Source organism: Pristiophorus japonicus, chromosome 8 (genome assembly GCF_044704955.1).
Source record: "Pristiophorus japonicus isolate sPriJap1 chromosome 8, sPriJap1.hap1, whole genome shotgun sequence".
Taxonomy (NCBI): Eukaryota; Metazoa; Chordata; class Chondrichthyes; family Pristiophoridae; genus Pristiophorus; species Pristiophorus japonicus.
The window spans coordinates 98,721,520-98,742,986 of NC_091984.1; the positions used below are offsets into that span (position 1 = coordinate 98,721,520).

At 42.9% G+C, this 21,467-nt stretch overlaps 1 protein-coding gene across 1 annotated transcript in view; it reads right to left on the reverse strand.

Annotated features, from left to right (window-relative positions):
• hmcn1 (hemicentin 1) overlaps nt 1–21,467 on the reverse strand; it is a 744,329-nt gene that overhangs the window by 460,097 nt on the left and 262,765 nt on the right. Inside the window, exons 11-13 of the mRNA XM_070887155.1 lie at nt 19,896–20,171; nt 8,872–9,013; nt 3,274–3,401 (exon numbers count right to left, since the gene is read on the reverse strand). Of these exons, the coding sequence (XP_070743256.1) occupies nt 3,274–3,401; nt 8,872–9,013; nt 19,896–20,171 (546 nt within the window). The remainder of the gene's footprint in view (nt 1–3,273; nt 3,402–8,871; nt 9,014–19,895; nt 20,172–21,467) is intronic.

A 21,467-nucleotide genomic window follows, 5' to 3' on the forward strand; every position in this document is an offset into this window, starting at 1 on the left:
CTGGTCTAACCAGCATTCCTTAAAAAGGACTGCAGCAGGCCGTTCAATAACAAATCAAAAAATAAGATGTGAAAATGACTTTTGTGGGGTTGGGAGGAGCATTAATGCTCCTTTCAGCCCCCCATCCAATCAGCAAGCTATTCAAACTGCATGAGCATCTTGCTGATGCAATGGAAATGAAAATTGGTCGGGCCTCTCGTTGGCGTCAGCGGGTCAGCGTTCTGAATGTTGTGCCGACCGCCCGCTCGATGTCCGCTGTCACCAAAAATTGTCCGCTAGGTTCATTTAACTGTATATTGCACTGACTATCCTACTTACTTATAACATGCAGAGAAATAAAAGCTTGTATCCTCACAGTACAAGTCACATGATTCAATGGTGCTTTGCTATCATTTACATGATACGGCCACCATTTGATTCTCACAACACATTTATTGACAATTGACATCAATAAACTGCTCAATTCTACTACCAACTTGTGTGAAATAGTGCGTGCTTTTACATTATATAGAAAAAAAACTTGACGATTCCATCAGGCAGTAACACATCTCACAGCTCCAAATACATAGATAAATTGTTCAAGTGTCATTCTCATGGTGTGTGACACATTCATGATTTATAGGACACACCTGAATCCCTTACAAATCTACTTATCTTCTCAACCTGTATGTAAAGCTAACCAGTTTTCAGCATACATGCATCAGAGTTTGCACAGGAGCACCTGATACTAGATGAGAAAGAATTGCCTCTTTTCACCTAAGTATATTCTTTGGGCACATTGAATGACTTCTCAGAAGAGAAAGTGCTTCAGCTTTCAGTATAAACAAGCATATAGAGCTTGTGGAAGTTGATGGCCTTGTCTCTTTGCTGCACTGGGGACATGTTGTATTTAATGAAGTCAGAAGCCCTGCTCAAGATTGTTGATGTTAGAGGTCACCACAACATCTTCTGGAAGGAACCAGATCCATAGAAATTGAGGGCCATCATCACCATATTGCATGTCCGGTTCAGTCTCCGGACCTGGTGCCTCAAGCGCCGTGCCTTCTCCCGCTGTGCTTCCTGTAGGTCGTTCATGATCATCAAAAATAGGGGAGTGCCTAGTGGATAGGGCATTGCAATGCTTTCACCTTCTTGATGCGTAGAAGGAGGTGGGGGGTCTGAAATTAACTGCAGTCAGACTCAAGGACTCTGGGTGGCTAAACTGGCAAGAAAAGACAGCCGAAGTTGAAAAAATTAAATTTAAAAAAAACTCAGAACAATTTCCAGCCTGCTGCGGCGAGGCACCTTAGCTTTAATGGTCACTTTGTTGGACTTCCAAATTGAGAGGTCAGTCATAAATCACATCAATACCAGGTCACGCACGCCATTATTTTTCAGTCTAAATGGCTGTGGCGTAAATGCAGCAAATCGGCAATCGCCTTTGACTACAATGAAGGGGCAGTGCCGAAAATAAGCTTCTCTCAGGCAAGGGTATTGGCGGGACGGTGCTAATGTCCCAAATTATGGGGCAACACAACTAATTTACTCCGTTATTTTTATGTTTAAATACTGGTGCACAAGGTTAATGCATCATTACTATGATGCAAGATTCCAGCAAATTCAGGCCAATAGTTTCTGTGTTACCGGCTGTTCCTGGCATGCAAAGTTTTTAGCCATAACCCCCCACCGTATTTCTTATATAAAGAGTTAGGCCCCAAGTTTCCACACGATAAAAAACGGGCGCCCCTCCGAGCTGGGCGCCCGTTTTTCGCGCCGAAAACGGCGCCGGAAAAAAAACGCGCGATTCTGGAGTGCCCTGCAGCTCCATGGCAGCTTGGCGTGGCGCCCAGGGGGGGCGGAGCCTACCACTCGCGCCGATTTTGTAAGTGGGAAGGGACGGGTAGCATTTAAATTCGTTTTTTTCCTGCCGGCAACCCTGCGCGTGCGCGTTGGAGCGTTCACGCACGCGCAGTGTGAAGGAAACATTGGCACTCGTCCATTTTTGTAGTTCTTTGTAGCTGTTTAATTTTTGAACATTTTTTAATAAAAGCACATTGCCATCAGCACATCAGCACTGAGTCTTCCTGCAGCATTTACGCCACAGCCATTTAGACTGAAAAATAATGGCGTGCGTGACCTGGTATTGATGTGATTTATGACTGACCTCTCAATTTGGAAGGTCAACAAAGTGACCATTAAAGCTAAGGTGCCTCGCCGCAGCAGGCTGGAAATTGTTCTGAGTTTTTTTTAATTTAATTTTTTCAACTTCGGCCTCCTCCCCTGCCGTCGGGAAATGGCTGCTGAACTTGTGAGGCTTCCTGCAGCCTTCTCACTGTCTCCTTCCCCCCCCCGGCCGACTGTCTGGAACGGCTTCCTTCCCCCCCCCCCCCCCCCCCCCGCGGTAACGAACGGTTTCCTCCTCCCCCCCCCGCGGGAAAGGCTGCCTCAACTTGTGAGGCTTGCTGCAGCATTCTCCCTGGCTGAAGCACTTTCACACAGGTAGGAAGATGGTTTATTTAATCTTTTCTTTGCTTATAAATGTTTATTCAGGTTGGATTTATTTGTACAATATTTGTAGAAATATAAATAAGGATTTATTATAGAATTTAATGACTTCCCTTCCCGACACCTCGTTCTGGACGCCTAATTTGTAACCTGCGCCTGATTTTTTAATGTTAGACAAGGTTTTTTCAGTTCAACAAAAATCTTCACTTGCTCCATTCTAAGTTAGTTTGGAGTACGTTTTCACTGTGGAAACTTTCAAATCAGGCGTCAGTGGCCGGACACGCCCCCTTTTGAAGAAAAAATTCTGTTCCAAAGTGAAACTGTTCTAACTGACTAGAACTGCAGAAAAAAAAATGTGGAGAATTGCGATTTCTAAGATAGTCCGTTCTCCACCAGTTGCTCCTAAAAATCAGGCGCAAATCATGTGGAAACTTGGGCCCTTAGTATGGGTTTTAATGCAGCTTGGTGATTATGATAATGATGATCTAATCCCCTCGTATTGTGCTGGCACAATTTATGACATAATTAGAACCTTTCATTTGCACAGCAGCCTGCAACACATTCTAATCCATCTGTAATTCTACAGATAATGGTAAATTCTGCGTTCCCAGTGGGGAACAACCCTCAGAGGGAACTCGGGTCAGAGTGAGATCTACAGCTCTGCAGTCCCCATTTTCTGATCCATGCTCGCTTCAAGCATGGCTCCCCGCTGGGAGCGTAGGATCTGAGAGTTTACTCTTTAGCTCTTTGCACTGTTACACACAGAAATACAAGGACTTTGATACTAACCTATATAGGTGAGAATGGATGCTTGTCTGTCTGTCCCTGCAGGGTTACTGGCCAAGCAGGTGTATACTCCAGAATCCTTCAGAGAAGCATGTCTAATAATTAGACTTCCATCTTTACTTAGCATATGCCTTTAAAATATAAAGTACAGTGAGACACCTTAGACATGTATTTGTTACAATATTACATATTTTACTATTGAAGGTTGTAAACTTAAAATATAGACTAACTAAAAATAACCAAATAATTCTTCCACAAACCAGTGAACAGACCATTATATCCTTTTTTAATTCTCCCTGTTTCTGCCTGAAGATACTGATACATGCTGGAGCATGGTTCCATTGGCACAGTTCCATACCATCTGGTTCCAAGTGGCTATTATTCATGCATTATCCCGGATATTGAAAGTCAGGCGGCTATTTTAATTTGGGGGGTGGGGGTAGCATTACAGCTGATTTTGATTCTGTTGCCACCCGACATCCTCACACACATATATGCTTTCCAGCATGGAGATCAATCATGAGTAGCATGTTGGCTCATTTCTCCCTCTGTAGCAACAAGGAAGATGTGGCTTAGTGTAGCACCTGTGTTTCTGCCCCAGCTAAGCACAGCTATCTCAGCACAGATGAGGGGCCTGAAATTGAAGAACTTACCGCCCACTGCCACCAACATTCCTCTGGTCGAACCACCCTGTGCCACTTTCGATGTGGCCTGGAGTGGGCGGGAGAAGAGAGCCACTGGAAAGCACCCGCCAACGTCGGCAGACGGCCGAGTCACACAACTGACCTCCCGCCCGCTGAACTGCGAAATTCATGCGGGCAGGAGTCAGTGGCAGAATGGGGGTGGACTGCTGGCTGGACTGTCCCGATGGTAAGTAGGAAGATGGTGAAAAAAAGGTTAGTACACTTTTTGTAATTTTTTTTCTTTACAGGGACTTATCTGGATGGGGTCCCCTGAAGGTCTTCAGATGATTTTTTTATTAATGCCTTTGCTTTTCAGCTCTTCGAACCTACGTGGGCCTGACTCCATCCTCGGCGACACTTGGGCAGCAAGTGCCTTTGCCGCCGAAAATGGGAGCTCCCGCTGGCTGCCGCCCAGATTGGCAGCATAGCTCGCTCATTTGCTGCCCGCCGACCTTCGAGGGACCTCTCCGATGAAAATCCTGCCGAAAGTACCGTCAGGTACCTCGGCGGCCATCGGCAGTCCTTTGGGTGGCACTTGGGCGGGCGGGGGCCTTCATCAATTTCGGGCCCTAGGAGTTAAACTTGGGACTTTTATGAAGTCACACTGGGCGGGGCTTGGGATGTCGAAGAGTTTTGTCTTCATGGGTTGCATATGTGGCTGTGGGGCCACACAAAAGTTTAACTCCGTGTTCCCATTAACTTTCAAGTTGCTGTTACTAACAGATACAGATTTTCAGATTCAGGATTTATCAATTAATCAAGCCAAATACAGCCTTGGGGTCCTCAAAATTCAAACAGGGAAAACCAGCAAATAAGACATAGAAGCACAAGTAGAACGGAGTTGCGAGTGCCTTGAGAGTCAGAGTGCAGGCTCGTAAGCTGCATTTTTGACACCCAAGTCATCAGGTGATCTCACATTATTCTCTCTTGATAGCAACACAGTATTTCTATTCTGCTTTGTGGGTTTCACTATCAGTCACTGGATATCCTCACAGCACAAATTCAGTTTTCACAGTTGTGGGTTACAGTTTGTTTTAAGCATGCACAAAATTAATAGAAATAAAGGTTAAGCAATCAGATTCTCTTGATTTACAAGCTTTACAATTTTCTTTACTGCAGCAATAATTCTACATGTCCAATGTCCTTGTCATCGAAACCTTACCCCTCCTTAGTCGGTATCTCAGACCGAACCACTTTGTTTGACCCCGAGCTGAGTTTGTGCCCTATATGTGGCCCAGCACAAAGTGCCCCTTATTTTTAAACTGCATTTTCTTCCTCCTCTTTCCTTGTCTTCCTGAACCATAAACCAAGCATCTGTGGCTGACTTGCTCCCAGTCTGCCCACATTGCTTTAGCCAGCCACAAGGAAGTATAGAAGAGTAGTGATGGTACTTTTATTGATTTGCTCACCTCTCTTCATATTGCCGTGGATAAAATTGACTAATCCAGCATTAGAGTGTACCAAAAAGTGCAACTGGCTGATAAGTGTAGAGTATATTACAATTATCTAGAAATTATTGTATTAATTAACAATCATAAAAATGCTTCCAGCATAAACACAGCACATATAATAGCAGAATTTCATTACATCAAGAAAATAAGCCCAAATACTTAAGTATTTGCACAATTTAGGAACATTATGATTTCTACAAGATAGATAATACACACAGAGTCTCAAACTGGATTATGTTCACAGGTCTGATTTCCAAGAGACTGTGCAAACAGAGCTTGGCATTTGACAAGAAACCAACATAAAGGAATCCTCATTTTTTTGGTGGGGGGGGGGGGGGGTGGGTGGGGTGTGGGGAAGAATAAAAATTTTATAGAACATACACTAGCATGTAACACTTAGAAAACAAACTGTCACCTGGGGAACTAAAGCAGAAACAAAACTCTGTGCTGGCATTTGCTTCAAACAGGCTGATAGGATGTGCAAAAGAAAATGTCATCTCATAAAAAAGATCAGAAGTTATTCAGCAAATCACACATTATGAAATGTTTCACATGCAGTGTGTTCTATTTTCAGACTATAGCAGCAGAGGTGCATGTATTGACTGGGCCATGAGCCTTGGGGTATTTCATTCTTGGACTTGCTTCTTTCAAATATTCCCAATGGCAATAAAGTTCAAAGTGTTGTTCAATGTAATTCTGCGCACTTGTGTTCGTCTCCTGAACAGCCAGGAACAGAAAGCAAAATACTTTTAAGGTTGAGAACTTGATTATGTATCCATCCTGCAAAGTATGAGGTATTGCAGTCCCTGACGCTACCACTAGAGGCTGCTAGAGCACTGAACTAGCACAACAGCAGCCTCAAGTAGCAGACATTCGGGCTCCAACTACAGTCTCATCTTATTTGGCCAGAATACATTCACTTACAACTGTTTCTATTTCTATTTTTTTCTCCTCCTTGTATCAAGCTACAGTACAGTTCTACGGATGCCAACTTACTAAGCTCTCCCAAGAGTCCATTCTTCTCAGTTATTCCCAGATACTGAGTGTTGGCTGGCGATTAATCATTGGAGCGGAGACTGATGCTGCTTTCCCTCCCCAATGTCCACACAGATTTTCCAGCAGTGGTTGCTGGATTGCAATCAGGAGCATGAATTGATGAACTTTTATTTCCTTCCTCTCAAATCCAGTAATCGTCAATTGTAGTACCCCCAAGTGCTCAACTTCGAAGGGATTGAACCTGCGGTCTGTATTGCTCATTTCCACCCAGAGCATCTAATTTAGCAACAGGGCCATGGGGAGAGGTAACAGCTGTTTCTTAACATGTGACCTTATTTCAGGATATTAACAGAGAAGTATTTACCTTCTAATGTGTAACAAATTAAATTTTCAATTAAAATAATTTGTCTACAAATACACCCATCATCTGTTGAGCCTGTATTCATTCATCCGAGCTACTAAATAGTGAAGCGGATGCACTGATGCAACAGCAGCTGTGGGGATTTCCTCGGAGCAGGTCTGCTTCTTGTCAGTCGTGTCAGTGATAAGGAGTCTGGGTAGCGATGTCACCACAGACTGCCCGTTCCGGTTTAGCAGCTGAGATGAATGAATGCAAGACTACACTCAAGAGGCATGCATATGTGAATATACATAAAGCTAATTAGTTAAAATCTGGGATTCATTTTAAAATAAGTACTTGCCATTTTGTTAACATTATAAGTGACATGTGTGAAGCTGGAGACAACTATAACAAGATCAGCATGTTATGCAATTGATCCTGGTAGACTGCCAGGGAAATTCTATTGGGGTATCAAACACCAAAGCACAGATTTACCTTGGCTGAATGCATGCTCCAACAATCCTAGTTAGGCTCGCTTATAGTAAAGTTCCCTTTCAAATGAACACTTGTCAGAAATTAATAAAACCTATACCCACATAAATGCACTTTTCAACTTTGCTCATTGCTCCTCCAACGTTTTCCCCACCTTGCCTGAAGGCACTGGTTCAGCCCCCAGCCAACCTTTAGAAACTTATCATATGGCCATCTCTCTTGTGTCAGCAGGCTAGTTGGCTAGGAGATGTAAGAGAATGCGGAGACAGGGGACTAGCAGAATGGATAGCTAGCTGGCTTCAAGACAGAAAGCAGAGAGTAAGGATAAAAAGTAGCTATTCACAATGGCAAAGGTGGGTAGTGGTGTTCCACAAGGATCAATGTTTGGACTACTATTGTTTACAATGTATATTAACGATTTAGACTTTGACATCAAAAACACAATTTCTAAATTTGCGGATGACACCAAATTGGGGCCGATAGTCAATACTTAGGAGGACTGCAACAAATTACAGGAGGACGTTAATAAACTTGCAGAATGGGCATATAATTGACAAATGAAGTTCAACACAGAGGTATTACATTTTGGTAGGAAGAATAGGGAGGTCACTTATTACTTGAGGAGTTGGAGCCTAGGTGGGGTAGAGGAACAAAGGGATCTCGAGTACAAATACACAAATTGCTAAAAGTTGAGACACAGCTTAGCAAGGCCATAAAAAAGCAAACCAAGAACTAGGGTTTATTTCTAGAGGAATAGAATTGAAATGTAGGAAAGTTATGCTAAACCTGTATTGAACCTTGGTTAGGCCAACTTGGAATACTGTGTACAGTTCTGGTTGGCATATTATAAAAAGAATATAGAGGCACTGGAGAGGGTGCAGAGAAGATTTACAAGGATGATACCAGAAATGTGAGGGTATACATAATTGGGAAAGTAGTAACAGGCTGGATCTCTTTTCTCTTGAAAAAAGGCTGAGGGATGACCTTTTAGAAGTCTTTAAAATTATGAAAGGTTTTGATAGAATGGATAGAGAGAGAATGTTTCCACTTGTGGGGAAGAGTATAACTAGAGGCCATCAATATAAGATAGTTACCATGAAATTCAGAAGAAACTTCTTCACCCAAAGAGTGGTGAAAATGTGGAACTCTTTACCACAGGGAGTGGTTGAAGCGAATAGTACAGATGCATTTAAGGGGAGGCTATGAGGAAGAAGGAATAGAGAATTATGCGGATAGATTTAGAGGAGGAAAGATGGTGGGGGTGGGGGGAGTGGAGGGAGGAGACTGGAGTGGAACATAAACGCTGGCATGGACTGATTGGGCCGAATGACCTGTTTCTGTGCCGTATATCCTATGTAATATGTAATCCTATGCACCCAGTCCTGAACCTATCCTGAACAGACATCCGCAGCATCACTTTCCAGCAGGGATGGCGAGAAGTAAGAACCCTGGCTAAATGTTCTCTCTCTAGCACCTCAATAGGCAACTCAACTGAGATCAGGAACCTTCCCTTGTGTCTGGTTGAGCTCATTTACCAGTTGAATCACTCAAGGGGACTTTATGGATTATTTAAAGAACTGATGCAAAGCATAACAAAATCTTGAATCATCATAAAATAAAATATTACAACAGTCTGTACCTGCTCGTTCCCATTATGAACATATCATTGTGAGTCCAGACTACCTGTGGTTGAGGGTAGCCTGTGGCAGAGCAGCTGATTCGCACCTCTTTCCTTTCAGTGAAGGTCTGGTTCTTGGGGTACACAGTGACTCGTGGAGGCTCTGATTTAAAGCACAACATTACCAGTTACTTAGAATAAAATTATTTCAGTATAAAGCATGATTTAGCAAATCACACAGAAATAGAAGGGTCAGATTAGGTAGATCAATTCGCAGGAAACAATTCAAACATTATAAACATGAGCACCAGTTTGCCTCAAAAACTAAATTCACATTCTCTGGGTTAAGAGTCCAGCAACATAACCACTACACTACCTATCCTATTCTACAAGTATCAAGCTACAAGTCCCACTAGTTAAAAGCATTGCAACCTGGTTCAGCAGTTCTGGGACCTTCATAAGCATATTTCTTTGATTAGGCCAAGAATACACCTGAGATGGCTCCAACTCCCCTAATACGAATCTCGCTCCTGGGAAACCCAACTCCAGGGCATTATTGCCTGGAACAAGGTCTCTGGTTCAGCATGGAAGCATATTCCATACTATCATATTCCATTGCACACACTCACCTCAAAATTCCCCATAAAAAAACAATTGATCCACAGGAGCACCCAATTGTATCTCTGCTAATTAATAAATAAAATAAAATATCAACTATCCTCATACAACACATAACTTGGATAAGCGTATCGGTGCAGCCGACAATCTGTGAATTTCTGATCGCAGCAGGATTCAGCATCAGAGTATCATCATTTTCCATAAAACGTCCCCAAGGCCATGAAAATGCCAGTTTCTGAGTGTCCCTTCATGCTAACAAATAATTTGACTTCCACATAAATTGTGAGGTAAGTACCTATTCAACGTGGTCATACCCGGGGCAGAGGAGCGGAGAGAGATCGGGGCCCACGAGCGAAGTAATCGGGGTCCAGGAGAGGTGAGAGTTCAGGGCCCAGAAGATGCATGGGCCCAGGGGCAGCCCGGACCAGCCCACACTGCGATATGTCCGTGCAACAGAGCTGGTCTCCAGTTGTCTTGATTAATCCTTGCCACTGGACCATGACCTAGCTCTGTCAAGCCCATGTGGTGGCTGGTGTACAATGGCAACCACACCTTAAAAAGATCCACGCACAGGCATCATCCGCCCTTCAAAATATAGTTCGCGACCTGGAATATCAGGTCCTCATCGAAACACCTGTAAACCCATGCCTCGTTGGTGTGTAAGCAAGTCATCCTCGATACGAGGGACCACCTAAGAAGAAGGGACTTCACTACACCAGGCTCTTTAAGCAAGGGATACTTTTTGGTCCCATGTTGATGATATTAGAAGTATTTGAAGATTAAAAGTTCAATTGTTTTGGAAAATTCACTTTTAATAAAAGTCGATATGAGCTATTGGATACTAGTTATTCTATGTAGATCAATCTTCATGGGTAAACTTGTGGTTTCTTTGTTCTACAGCACATTAAAGAGAGAATCTCCTTTTGTGTAGGCATATGGGGTTATCCATGAGGGTCCTGACGTTCTAGGTCCCGAACTTCATGTCAACGGAGTGGAAGATGCCTTTGCGTGAATTCTTTTAACGTGGGGTGGTCGTTGCACACCAGTTACCACACGGGCTTCGCTGAGCAAGGTCTTGGTCCAGTGGCAAGGGGGTCCAAGATGACTGGAGACCAGGTACTGCTGTATGGGCCGAGTTGCCTACAGCGAGATGTTGGCCGCAGACTTGGCGCTGGGTAGCACCCTTGATGGTAGGTGTTCTAAGGCTTGGTTGGGGGCAGGCATTGGGAGGGTCCAGTGGCCCACTGGGGTTCAGAGTGGGAGGGCAGGGGGGGTCACATCCATGCTACTCACCACGTGCTGGAGGAGGAGAGGAGGCTAGATCATCAGTGGAGAAGGAGAGGTCCAGGCATCGCTGAAAGTTGGGGGCGGGGTTGGGGGGGGGAGACCAGCCGACCCGGTCGCTGTTGAGGAAGAGGTCGCTTGTCGCATGCCAGACACGAGATTCCCAAAGCAAGCGCTCCACTCGGTACTCCTTCACGGCAAATGAACCAAAGGGGGGCAGCGGAAATGTTACAAGGATACCTTCAAAGCCTCCCTGATAAAATGCAACATCCCCACTGACACCTGGTAGTCCCTGGCCAAAGACCACCCTAAGTGGAGGAAGTGCATCCGGGAGGGCGCTGAGTTCCTCGAGTCTCGTCGCCGAGAGCATGCAGAAATCAAGCGCAGGCAGCAGAGAGAGCGTGCGGCAAACCAGTCCCATCCACCTCTTCCCTCAACAACTATTTGTCCCACCTGTGACAGAGACTGTGGTTCTCGTATTGGACTGTACAGACACCTAAGAACTCATGTTAAGAGTGGAAGCAAGTCTTCCTCGATTCCGAGGGACTGCCTACGATGAGATTTATGAGGCAATTAACAGGTCAGCTAAATGCCAAGGCTGTTGAGCATAACATTTAAATCAAGCACAAGAGCCATTTTTTAAAGTACAGATGTTATCAATATTATAATTTTGCTCAAGAACATATAAAAACATTTGAAATGTTATTCCATTTTATTGCCAAAAGATACTGCAAATCCATTGCAGCATTCTTGGGAGAGCAACAGCAGAGGCAAATTATTTTTATACACGGCTTTGTTTTGGATTACCTCTCATCCAGATATAAATACATATATTACCCAGAAACCATGGGCAACAACCACCTTCAGGGCATCACAGGTGACATTCTCACAACTACCACGTGGGATTTTTCAGTGTATGGTAAAGTTAGTAACTTACTTTGAAAAGAGTTTGTCTGGTTCCTGCTTTGTAAAAGTGAAAGTCTTTGTTGGATATTCGGAGTTGGATAGTAATAGCAAGTAATTAGATTGATCTCAACTATCGTATGCCAAGTTATGATTTTCAGTCACATGATCTGGTCTCTCTACTTCTTTTTGCAGCTTTCACGGGTGTTTTCAATAATATTGATGATAAGCTATATTTCCAGTCAGAACATTATGACAGTCCGAATAATTACAGAAACATGATGCGCAATTAAATCATGGCCAATATTTCTAGTTGTGAATTATCTTGTATACATATTAAATTAACAAATCCTTAGAATATGTAAATTTACATTTTCAGCTTGCCTTCAATTACAAAAATGTGTTTCAAATGCAGAGGTTATTTCTGGGTGACTCATCAAACATTTGGAGGTACACCAGAAACAGAAAGCCTTATTTTGGAGAGGTCAGCAGATGAACCAGGTGTCCAATATTTCACTTCAATGTCAGAGGGTTGGATAGAAGGATGGAGTCTTCATTTATATGACATCAGCCCACATAGCATTTTATATACAATAATCTTTATAGGTTTATATGGTCCTATTATTAGCCATAAGGTTAGCAGCATCCCAACCCCTGGGACTCAATTTACGAGCTTGTCAAGCCAGAAGTATCAGTTTTAAAGGCCAGTTTAAAAAATTGTCTATGAACAATGTCATGGGAGTGTGTGAGAAGAGGAAATATAACAACTGAAAGCCTGTGCACAAACCACTTCAATCCAGATAAGTACCACCCCAATATTGCTTTTGTGGCTTACCTTCAAACTGCTGTAAAACACATAGTATTATTATAATAACCAAAGTAAACATCTGAAAAGCTCTTAGAAGAATCATTATAAGATGACTACAGATAGAAGTAAGTGAATACATGATAGTCATCGACCTGAAACGTTAACTCTGTTTCTCGCTCCACAGATGCTGCCTGACCTGCTGAGTATTTCCTGAATTTCCTGTTTTTATTTCATGATGGTCCCTACGCTGCTGGGTCCATGGAACTGTCATGCCAAAAGCAGTAACCGATCAGGATATGTAATGTCGGATGTCGTAGATTGTCCTTAGTCTGTGGACACTCGATGGTGCAAACATGGTGGTATCTTGGTGGGTATAGCCAATCACAATATGATAGCAGGTGATCACCATTCCCTGCCTTCTTCATACATCATCATCATAAGCAGTCCCTCGAAATCGAGGAAGATTTGCTTCCACTCTAAAAGTGAGTTCTTAGTGACTTAACAGTCCAATATGGGAATTACAGTCTCTGTCACAGGTGAGACAGAGAGTCGTTGAAGGAAAGGGTGGGTGGGGAGTCTGGTTTGCCGCACTTTCCTTCCGCTGCATGCGCTTGTTTTCTGCATGCTCTCGGCGACGAGACTCGAGGTGCTCAGCACCCTCCCGGATGCTCTTCCTCTACTTAGGGTGGTCTTTGGCTAGGAACTCCATAAGACAAATGTCCTCCACCAACCTGACCCCGCCATACAGCACTGCCCCCCAGTCATCAAGATCCAAGGCGCGGCCCTGGACAACGTGGACCACTTTCCATACCTCAGGAGCCTATTATCAGCAAGAGCAGACATCAATGACGAGATTCAACACTGCCTCCAGTGCGCCAGCGCAGCCTTTGGCCGCCTGAGGAAGAGAGCGTTTGAAAATCAAAATCTGGCACCAAGCTTCTTCATACAGGGAATGTATGACATACTGTGATGGGATTGCTTCCGAGAAAGTTTTCAACATGAGTTAGTTAAATCTGGCACATTTTAATGGTGTCATCAGCTTGCTTTGGGAATAGGAGTCTCCTCATCCACTAATCGTCGGACACAACAAGGTATTTAACATCTTGAGCTGCAGATGTTGGTGCAGGGTAGTGGCGGGTGAACATGGAGCACTTCCTGTACAGTCTGAGCTGCCTGAAATTTCTCTGTTAGTTCACCTCTCCTTCCAAACAACTCACATAGGAGGATTCCAAACAAGAAACCCATTGATGCCACTAATGGTGTTGGGGGAAAATGTTAAAAAGAAACAATGTCACTAAGATTCATGTGAACCTTAAAAGTGGGTGGAGAGTGAGTGTAATGGAACGCCTTACAATTTTAAGATCAGGTCCATCTGATTTACAACTGTGTGCTAGCACCAACTGTGAATTAACTGTGTGCTATGTGCTACGGTTCTTATCAACGTTACAAATGACATCCTATGTGACTGTAACAAAGATAATCTATCCCTCCTTGTCCTTCTTGACTTGTCTGCAGTCTATGGTATGGTTAATAGCACCATCTTCCTCCAATGCCTCTCGACTGTCATCCAGCTGGGAGGAGTTGCACTCGCCTGGTTCCATTCTTATCTATCTAATCATAGCCCGAGAAATACCTGCAATGGCTTCTCTTCCCGCTCCCGCTCCATTTTCTCTAGTGTCCCCCAAGACTCTATCCTTGACCCCGCCCCTCCTATTTCTTATCTACATGCTGCCCCTCGGCGACATCATCTGAAAACACAGCGTCTGTTTCCACATCCATGCTGACATTACCACCAGCTCTCTCAACCCCTTCACTGCCTCCAACATCCAGTACTGGGGTGAGCAGAAATTTCCTCCAATTAAATATCGAGAAGACCGAAGCCATTGACTTAGGTCCCCGCCACAAACTCCGCCCCCTAGCCACTGACTCCATCCTTCTCCTTGGCAACTGAGACTGAGACTGTTCGCAACCTTGGTGCTATATTTGACCCTGAAATGAGCTTTCGACCACATATTCGCAGCATAACTGCCTATTTTCACCTCCGTAATATTGCAAGTTTCTGCCCTTGCCTCAGCTCATCTGCTGTTGAAACCCTCACCCACGCCTTTTTTACCTCTAAGCTTGACTATTCCAATGCACTCCTGGCCGGCCTCCCACTTTCTAATCTCCGTAAACTTGAGGTCATCCAAAACTCTGCTGCCCGTGTCCTAACTTGCACCAAGTCCCGTTCACCCATCACCCCTGTGCTCGCTGACCTTCATTGGTCCCAGTTAAGCAAAGCCTCAATTTTAAAATTCTCATCCTTGTTTTCAAATCCCTCCATGACCCTGTTCATCCCTAACTCTATAAACTAATCCAGCCCCACCACCCTCCAAAATATCTGCATTCCTCTAATTCTGGTCTCTTGAGCATCCACCATTTTAACCGCTCCACCATTGGTGGCTGTGTCTTCTGTTGCCTAGGCCTAAGCTCTGGAATTCCCTTCCTAAATCTCTTAGCCTCTCTACCTCTCTTTCCTCCTTTATGACATTCCTTAAAACCTACCTCTTTGAACAAGCTTGGGCTCGGTATCAAATTTTGTTTTATAATCCTGTGAAGCGCCTTGGGATGTTTTACTACGTTAAAGGCACTATATACAAGTTGTTGTTGTAGTAGATATTCATTAAAAACTTTCATTTATTTTGTTACGAATAACAACAGTGATAGAGTACTACTACTCTAGAATAGCTCTTGTTAAAAGCTCCAAAAAAATCCATTGTACTTTACTACTTCTTCCTTTTGCCTTCACTTGTGGCACAGTTTGTCCTTGGCCTGGTTACATTCAGGCTTTGTACAATCTTTTGCCTATTGTCTCACTGCTCCCCAAGACTTGCCTCCTCAGCATTCTTTGTTCTCCCAGTTCATCAGCTGCTATTTCAAAATTATCTATTCCCTACTACGACTGGCAATGAAAAACCTATTGGGACCAAACTGTGGAATAATTGATTTGAGGATATGAATATCCAATTCAAACAACTATAATACAGCCAGAAATAAAAATATACTTTTTGGGGGTAAAAAATCTAAAATTATTTGATTTAAATTTACGAGACTGGAATTTTGTTTGATTTACTTGCACATTGAGCAGTTTGTTAATTTAAGAACAATTCTGTTACATAAATGCATGTGAAGGCACAAATGAAAAAGTTTTTGTGATATGACCATACTCTAGATTGGTTGAAAAGGAATAAAAGCATTAACCGAGAAAGTTTCATGTGGGCATCCATTAACCAATGAATTTAACACATAATGGGGGGTAATTTTGACTTTGGGTGATAGTGTAAATGTGTGCTTTCGATTCAGCTATCAGTTAGACATCTCTTTTTTAAAAAATTGTTTCTGTGATGTGGGCATCGCTGGCAAGGCCAGCATTTATTGCCCATCCCTAATTGTCCTTGAGAAGGTGGTGGTGAGCCACCTTCTTGAACCGCTGCAGTCCTTGTGGTGAAGGTACTCCCACAATGCTGTAAAGGAGGGAGTTCCAGGATTTTGGCATAGCAATGATGAAGGAATGGCCATATATTTCCAAGGATGGTGTGTAACTTGGAGGGGAACTTGCAGGTGACGGTGTTCCCATGCGTCTGCTGCCTTTGTACTTCTAGGTGGTAGAGGTCGCAGGTTTGGGAGGTGCTGCCGAAGAAGCCTTGGTGAGTTGTAGATGGTACACACTGCAACCATGGGGTACCATTGGTGGAGCGGGTGAAAGTTTAAGATGCTGGATAAGGTGCCAATCAAGCAGGCTGCTTTGTCCTACATGGTGTCGAGCTTCTTGAGTGTTGGAACTGCACTTATCCAGTCAAGTGGAGAATATTCCATCACACTCCTGACTTGTGCCTTGTAGATGGTGCAAAGGCTTTTAGCAGCCAGGAGGTGAGACACTTGCTGCAGAATACCCATCCTCTGACCAGCTCTTGCTGCCACAGTATTTATGTGGCTGGTCCAGTCAATGGTGACCCTCAGGATGTTGATGGTGGGGGATTTGGCGATGGTAATGCCATTGAAGGGGCAGTAGTTATACTCTCTCTTGTTGGAGATAGTCATTGCCTGGCACTTGTGTGGCGTGAATGGTACTTGCCACTTATCAGCCCAAGCCTGAATGTTATCCAGGTCTTGCTGCCTGCGGGCATGGACTGCTTCATTATCTGGGGAGTTGCGAATGGAACTGAACACTGCCATCATCAGTGAGCATCTCCGTTTCTGACGTTATGATGGAGGGAAGGTCATTGAAGCAGCTGAAGATGGTTGGGCCAAGGACACTGCCCTGAGGAACTCCTTCATCTCTCCCAATTATCATTTTCATTGAACAACAGGATTGGGGATGAAACTGAAAGAGTCTGGGAATAAGTGGGAGATGGAGTTAAAGGGGATGTTGAATAACACAAAGGTTGGACAAAAAATGAAAGAGCTATACAACAACAACTTGCTTCCATGTAGAGCGCCTCATGCAATGAAGCATCTCAAAACACTTAGTGGAAAAGGTAAGCATCCAGAAAGGAAGACAGAAAAATTTGGTAGCTTGATGGCACAGTCATAAAAAAAAGGAGGCTTTTGAAAGTGGGGAAAGAGTTTGCAAGTTAAAGTGGGTTTGGTGAAAAAGAGAGAAGTGCAATGACTAAACAAATAGTCATGGAGCAAATGGAACAGGGAACATGCAATAGCCCAGGGTCACAAGAGTGAAGGGTGGATGTAAGGACTCATGGCTAGCGAAGATTGCTTGGATAGGGCGGTGAAAGTTTGTAGCGAAGACAAGGACAAAGATTTTTAAATCCATTTTCTGATGTACAGGCAGCCAATGGTGTTTGGAACCTTGTGCAAGGAAGGATGTGGTCCACTGAATTTTAATTATACTGGTAGCTGTAAAGAGCAGAGGCAGCAAGAAGAGCAAGCCCATAATGTTAGGGATTGAATAAAAATGCCCACCTTTCTTTTACTCAGGCTATTTTATTTTCTCTGTTTGGAATTTTGCAGGGGATGAGGGAAATGTGTCGTCTGCAAAACTGACATCCTTTCCACATTACCTCTCCTCTCCAGTCTCCCTGCTTCTCCTCAAAAGAATGAGTGAGCTTTCTATCAGCTGAGATCAGAAAGCACGCCACATCATGTCACAAAGGAATCTCCAGACACGTCACTCCAGCCCCATTTGTAAATGGACGTATTTACTACAGATCTAAGAGATACTCAAACTCAAAGATAAAGATATGGAAAAACAGATTAATGGTTCGAAAATTGAATCCACATTTAAATAGTTATGGGAAGGAGGAATGAAAACTTGGGACTAGCCAGCTGGACTGTAGAATCCATTATTAATCCTTTATATTCCCATGTTCCCAATAGGTGAAATGGGAGGAATTTAAAAGTACTCTTTTATGTAATTTATATATTGATGTCATAACTCATGTCATGTTATGTTAAAAATAAACTTGCAGGAAAATATTAAAGATACATTTGATCTTATTTTAAAATGTATAGGTATCGCCTCATTTTTCATATGAATGGACATTCTCTCTTCCCTTTGCAGCCTTGTTAAAATATTAAATTATATTTGGTTAACCTTACCTCGAAGATGACCTCCCAACTTTAAACACCTTTCTGTTTCCTGTTTAGTGATCACACATCAAAGGGGGTTTAATGACTATTATTGAACCTGCAGTGGGTGGCAATTAACTGTCTTTAGGCCATCCTGACAGCTGTTTGCAAAAACAGGGAATTCTGGTATCCAAGAGATAAATAACACACAACAAAGGGCGTAGTGTAGAACGATATCGCAACATCACATTTGCCAAAAGTAGTGTTCCCAAGTCTTTGTGATGTCAATCCAAGCTAAAAAGAGCAAGGTAGTGTTCAGTTCTCCACTCTGAAACCACCTGTCTGTCTTGTAATACTATTTACATTTTTAAGTTGGCCAAAAGAATGTGTAAAGAAACATAGCCAAGAGTTATGTGTCATTTCCCTCTCTCATACATATATATGGTAATGCATTTATTGATGATTTGATAATCACTCATCTCATTTACTTTAACAAAAATAAAATGCAGCACATTTGTTTTCAAAGCTGTTATTATTATGTAACCAAAGATATCAGAAGTCCAGACACAAATCCTCTTCATAATTCAGAGTGCAATACATATTTATTTACATCAGGAAAATAAGGGGGAAAATTCCTATCTTGCTCAATCCCTTACTGGCCTGTATAGAGCTAGAAGATCAACTGTATAACATCGTACAATGATTGAAAATAAAGAAGTAATGCAGAAATACCTCCTCGTTCAATGTTCAGCTGCCTGTATCCAGTTCTGCACTATGTCCAACTCACCCATTCCCCTTGTCCTTGCTGAGATATCCTGGCCTCTTGTTCCCAACGCATTGAATTTAAATTCTTCACCCTCATCTTTAAAACCTCCTGCAGCTTCACCCCACACTACCTTTGCACCCTCCTCCGTCCTTACTTCTTTCACATCCTTTAGTAGTTTGATTCTGACCTGGGCGCCCCCATCTCTTCACCCCACCCTTGGTGACAGAGCCTTCAACCATCTAGGGCCTATTTTCTAGGACTCCTTGTCTAAACATTTTTGCTTCCTGCTTTTAGTCTTTTAAAATCTTTCAAGCAAGCTTTCAGTCACCTCCCTTAACTCTCCCACCATGGTTCAGTGCCCCTTCATTCAGTCTTAGGATGTTTCTCTTCATTAAGGAGCTATATAAATATAAAAGGGAATAACTGTCCTTTCAAGGATTATTCTGCAGATAAGGATAAGGTAGAATACCATCTTTTAAATACCTGCAGTTAAAAGGCTCTTCTGAACCATATGATCTCATAATGAAAAGTGAACTTAGAACTTATTCAAAGAGTAGTGTATGCTTGGAATAATCCACCAGAGGGGAAAACATTTGGGTTTATTTAAAATACAATCAAGGGATTATGGGACTAGGGCGGGAAAATGGAGTTGAGGTAAAAGTTCAGCCATGATCTTATTAAATGGTGGAGCAGGCTCAAAGGACCAAATGGCCTATTCCTGCTCCTATTTCTCATGTTCTAATATGTTGCCAGAAAGTTAATGTATCAAAGAGACAAGCTTTGATGGGCAACAATGTGAGCTGAGTGAATGGCTTTTTCCCCAATCCATACATTATGTTCAGATTGATATAATGGTATATCGCCCCTCGCCTCTTTCATACTACGAGGTTTGCACAGTTTTACATACCTAAATATATCTTCTGACATGACCCAAGATTTACCGATTCATTTTTTCTTTTTTTAAGTTTACTAAACGCTTTTATATTAAGATAGTGGAGATGAAATTCAACTACAGATTATTTTTAAAGATGGTACAATATTCCCACAATGTGAACTTTGGTCAAAGACTGTATTTTGCAGCCTTGCAACTGTGCAGCTTACCTTGCACTACCAGGAACACTGAAGCAAGCGTGGTACCCCCTTCATTTGCAGCAATGCAGTTATATTGCCCAGCGTCAGTTGGCCGTACATTCCTGATCTCCAGAGACAGGTTGCTCATTACTTGAATCCTGTGTCTTTCTGCTAGTCTTGGGTCTGCACCATTTCTCTGCCAAGTGAGGTTGTAGCGCACGGTGCTCAGAGTCAAGCAGGTCAGTATGGCTCTCTCGCCGGGAATAACGGTGATATTGTTGGGCACCTGAATCATTGGGGGAGGCTCTGTATGTTTAAAGAAGGGAAAATGGCAAAATACATAAGACATGAAAGAGTGATTAATGTTTTGTCTCTTTCCTTCCTATTCATATGGTTGTCAAGACTACCATTCTGAAGCATCTGCACAAATGTTTTCGCCTAAATAACTTAACTTGCTCCAAATTTACAAGGAATACTTTATCCTTATTAGACCATAAGGCAATACCTTCTTACATGTTCCACGATTTAGTGATTGTCAGATTTTGGTGAACTAAAACCTGTGCTGACGTTGTTTAAAGTTTACTAAACATTTTATATTAAGATACTGGGGGTGAAATTCAACATCAGCAAGGGTGCAAAACAGGTGACAGCGAATCGGTCTTTGAACAGAAAGGAAGATCGGTGGAATATACAACGGACATTCTATCCACTACCGTACATTTTGACTCCCGCCAAAGTCGAATTTCACACCGTTCTTCCATTTTTCTCCCCATGGAGGCAGGTTGTTTCCATGGGTGCTGGCAGGCCTCCAATATAATAGTCCAATTGTCCGTCTTAATGTTTGAGACTAGGCAGGGAGTGTTGGTGAGTAGTTCACTATGGAGGACATCACAATCGAGCCTATCCCTATTCTCACCTGACCTCCATGCACATGAGCTTTCTAGCAGAAGGTACTGAACTGCAACTAGTGGGCGATTTTAACCCTACCTGTCTGACAGAAACCTGGCAAGGTGGGCAATGAAAAAAATCACCCACAAAGCCTGGATCCTGCTGACTGGGATTTTATCTCTGCTCTCCAGAGCATGTGGCAAGGACACCTGCCCCAAGCCAGTGCGGGTCCTTTTTTATAAAAAACATGTATGTGTTGTTTGTCGATGATGTTTTAGATGTTGCATTTTAACAGCTTGTTTGTTATATATAATTCCTTTGAAGAAAAAAAAATCTAAACGGTACACCTGTAAGTAGATCTGTCAGAAACCAACAGCTCATTTTTAAGTTTTCTGCCTCAACTGTGTGTTCTTAAACAATTGCAGAAAGTAATGTCTATTGGTTCCAGTCCTGCACGACTATCTGTTTCGAACAATCTCAAGTCCCAACTTCCACGTTATCTGATTGGTTGATACGAACAACTGCCAATGCCAGTGGAAAAAGCCGATTTATTTTCTTGTAAAATGCTGACAAATGGACTGAAAAGCTGACAGTTCAAATGTGTGCACAATGGGTGGTACTTTTACTCTATCATTTAAAGAAATTGAAAATAGAAACATTTACGGTAGTACTTTCATTCCACTAGTGGTCCATGTTCATTTCATATAAAAGTAT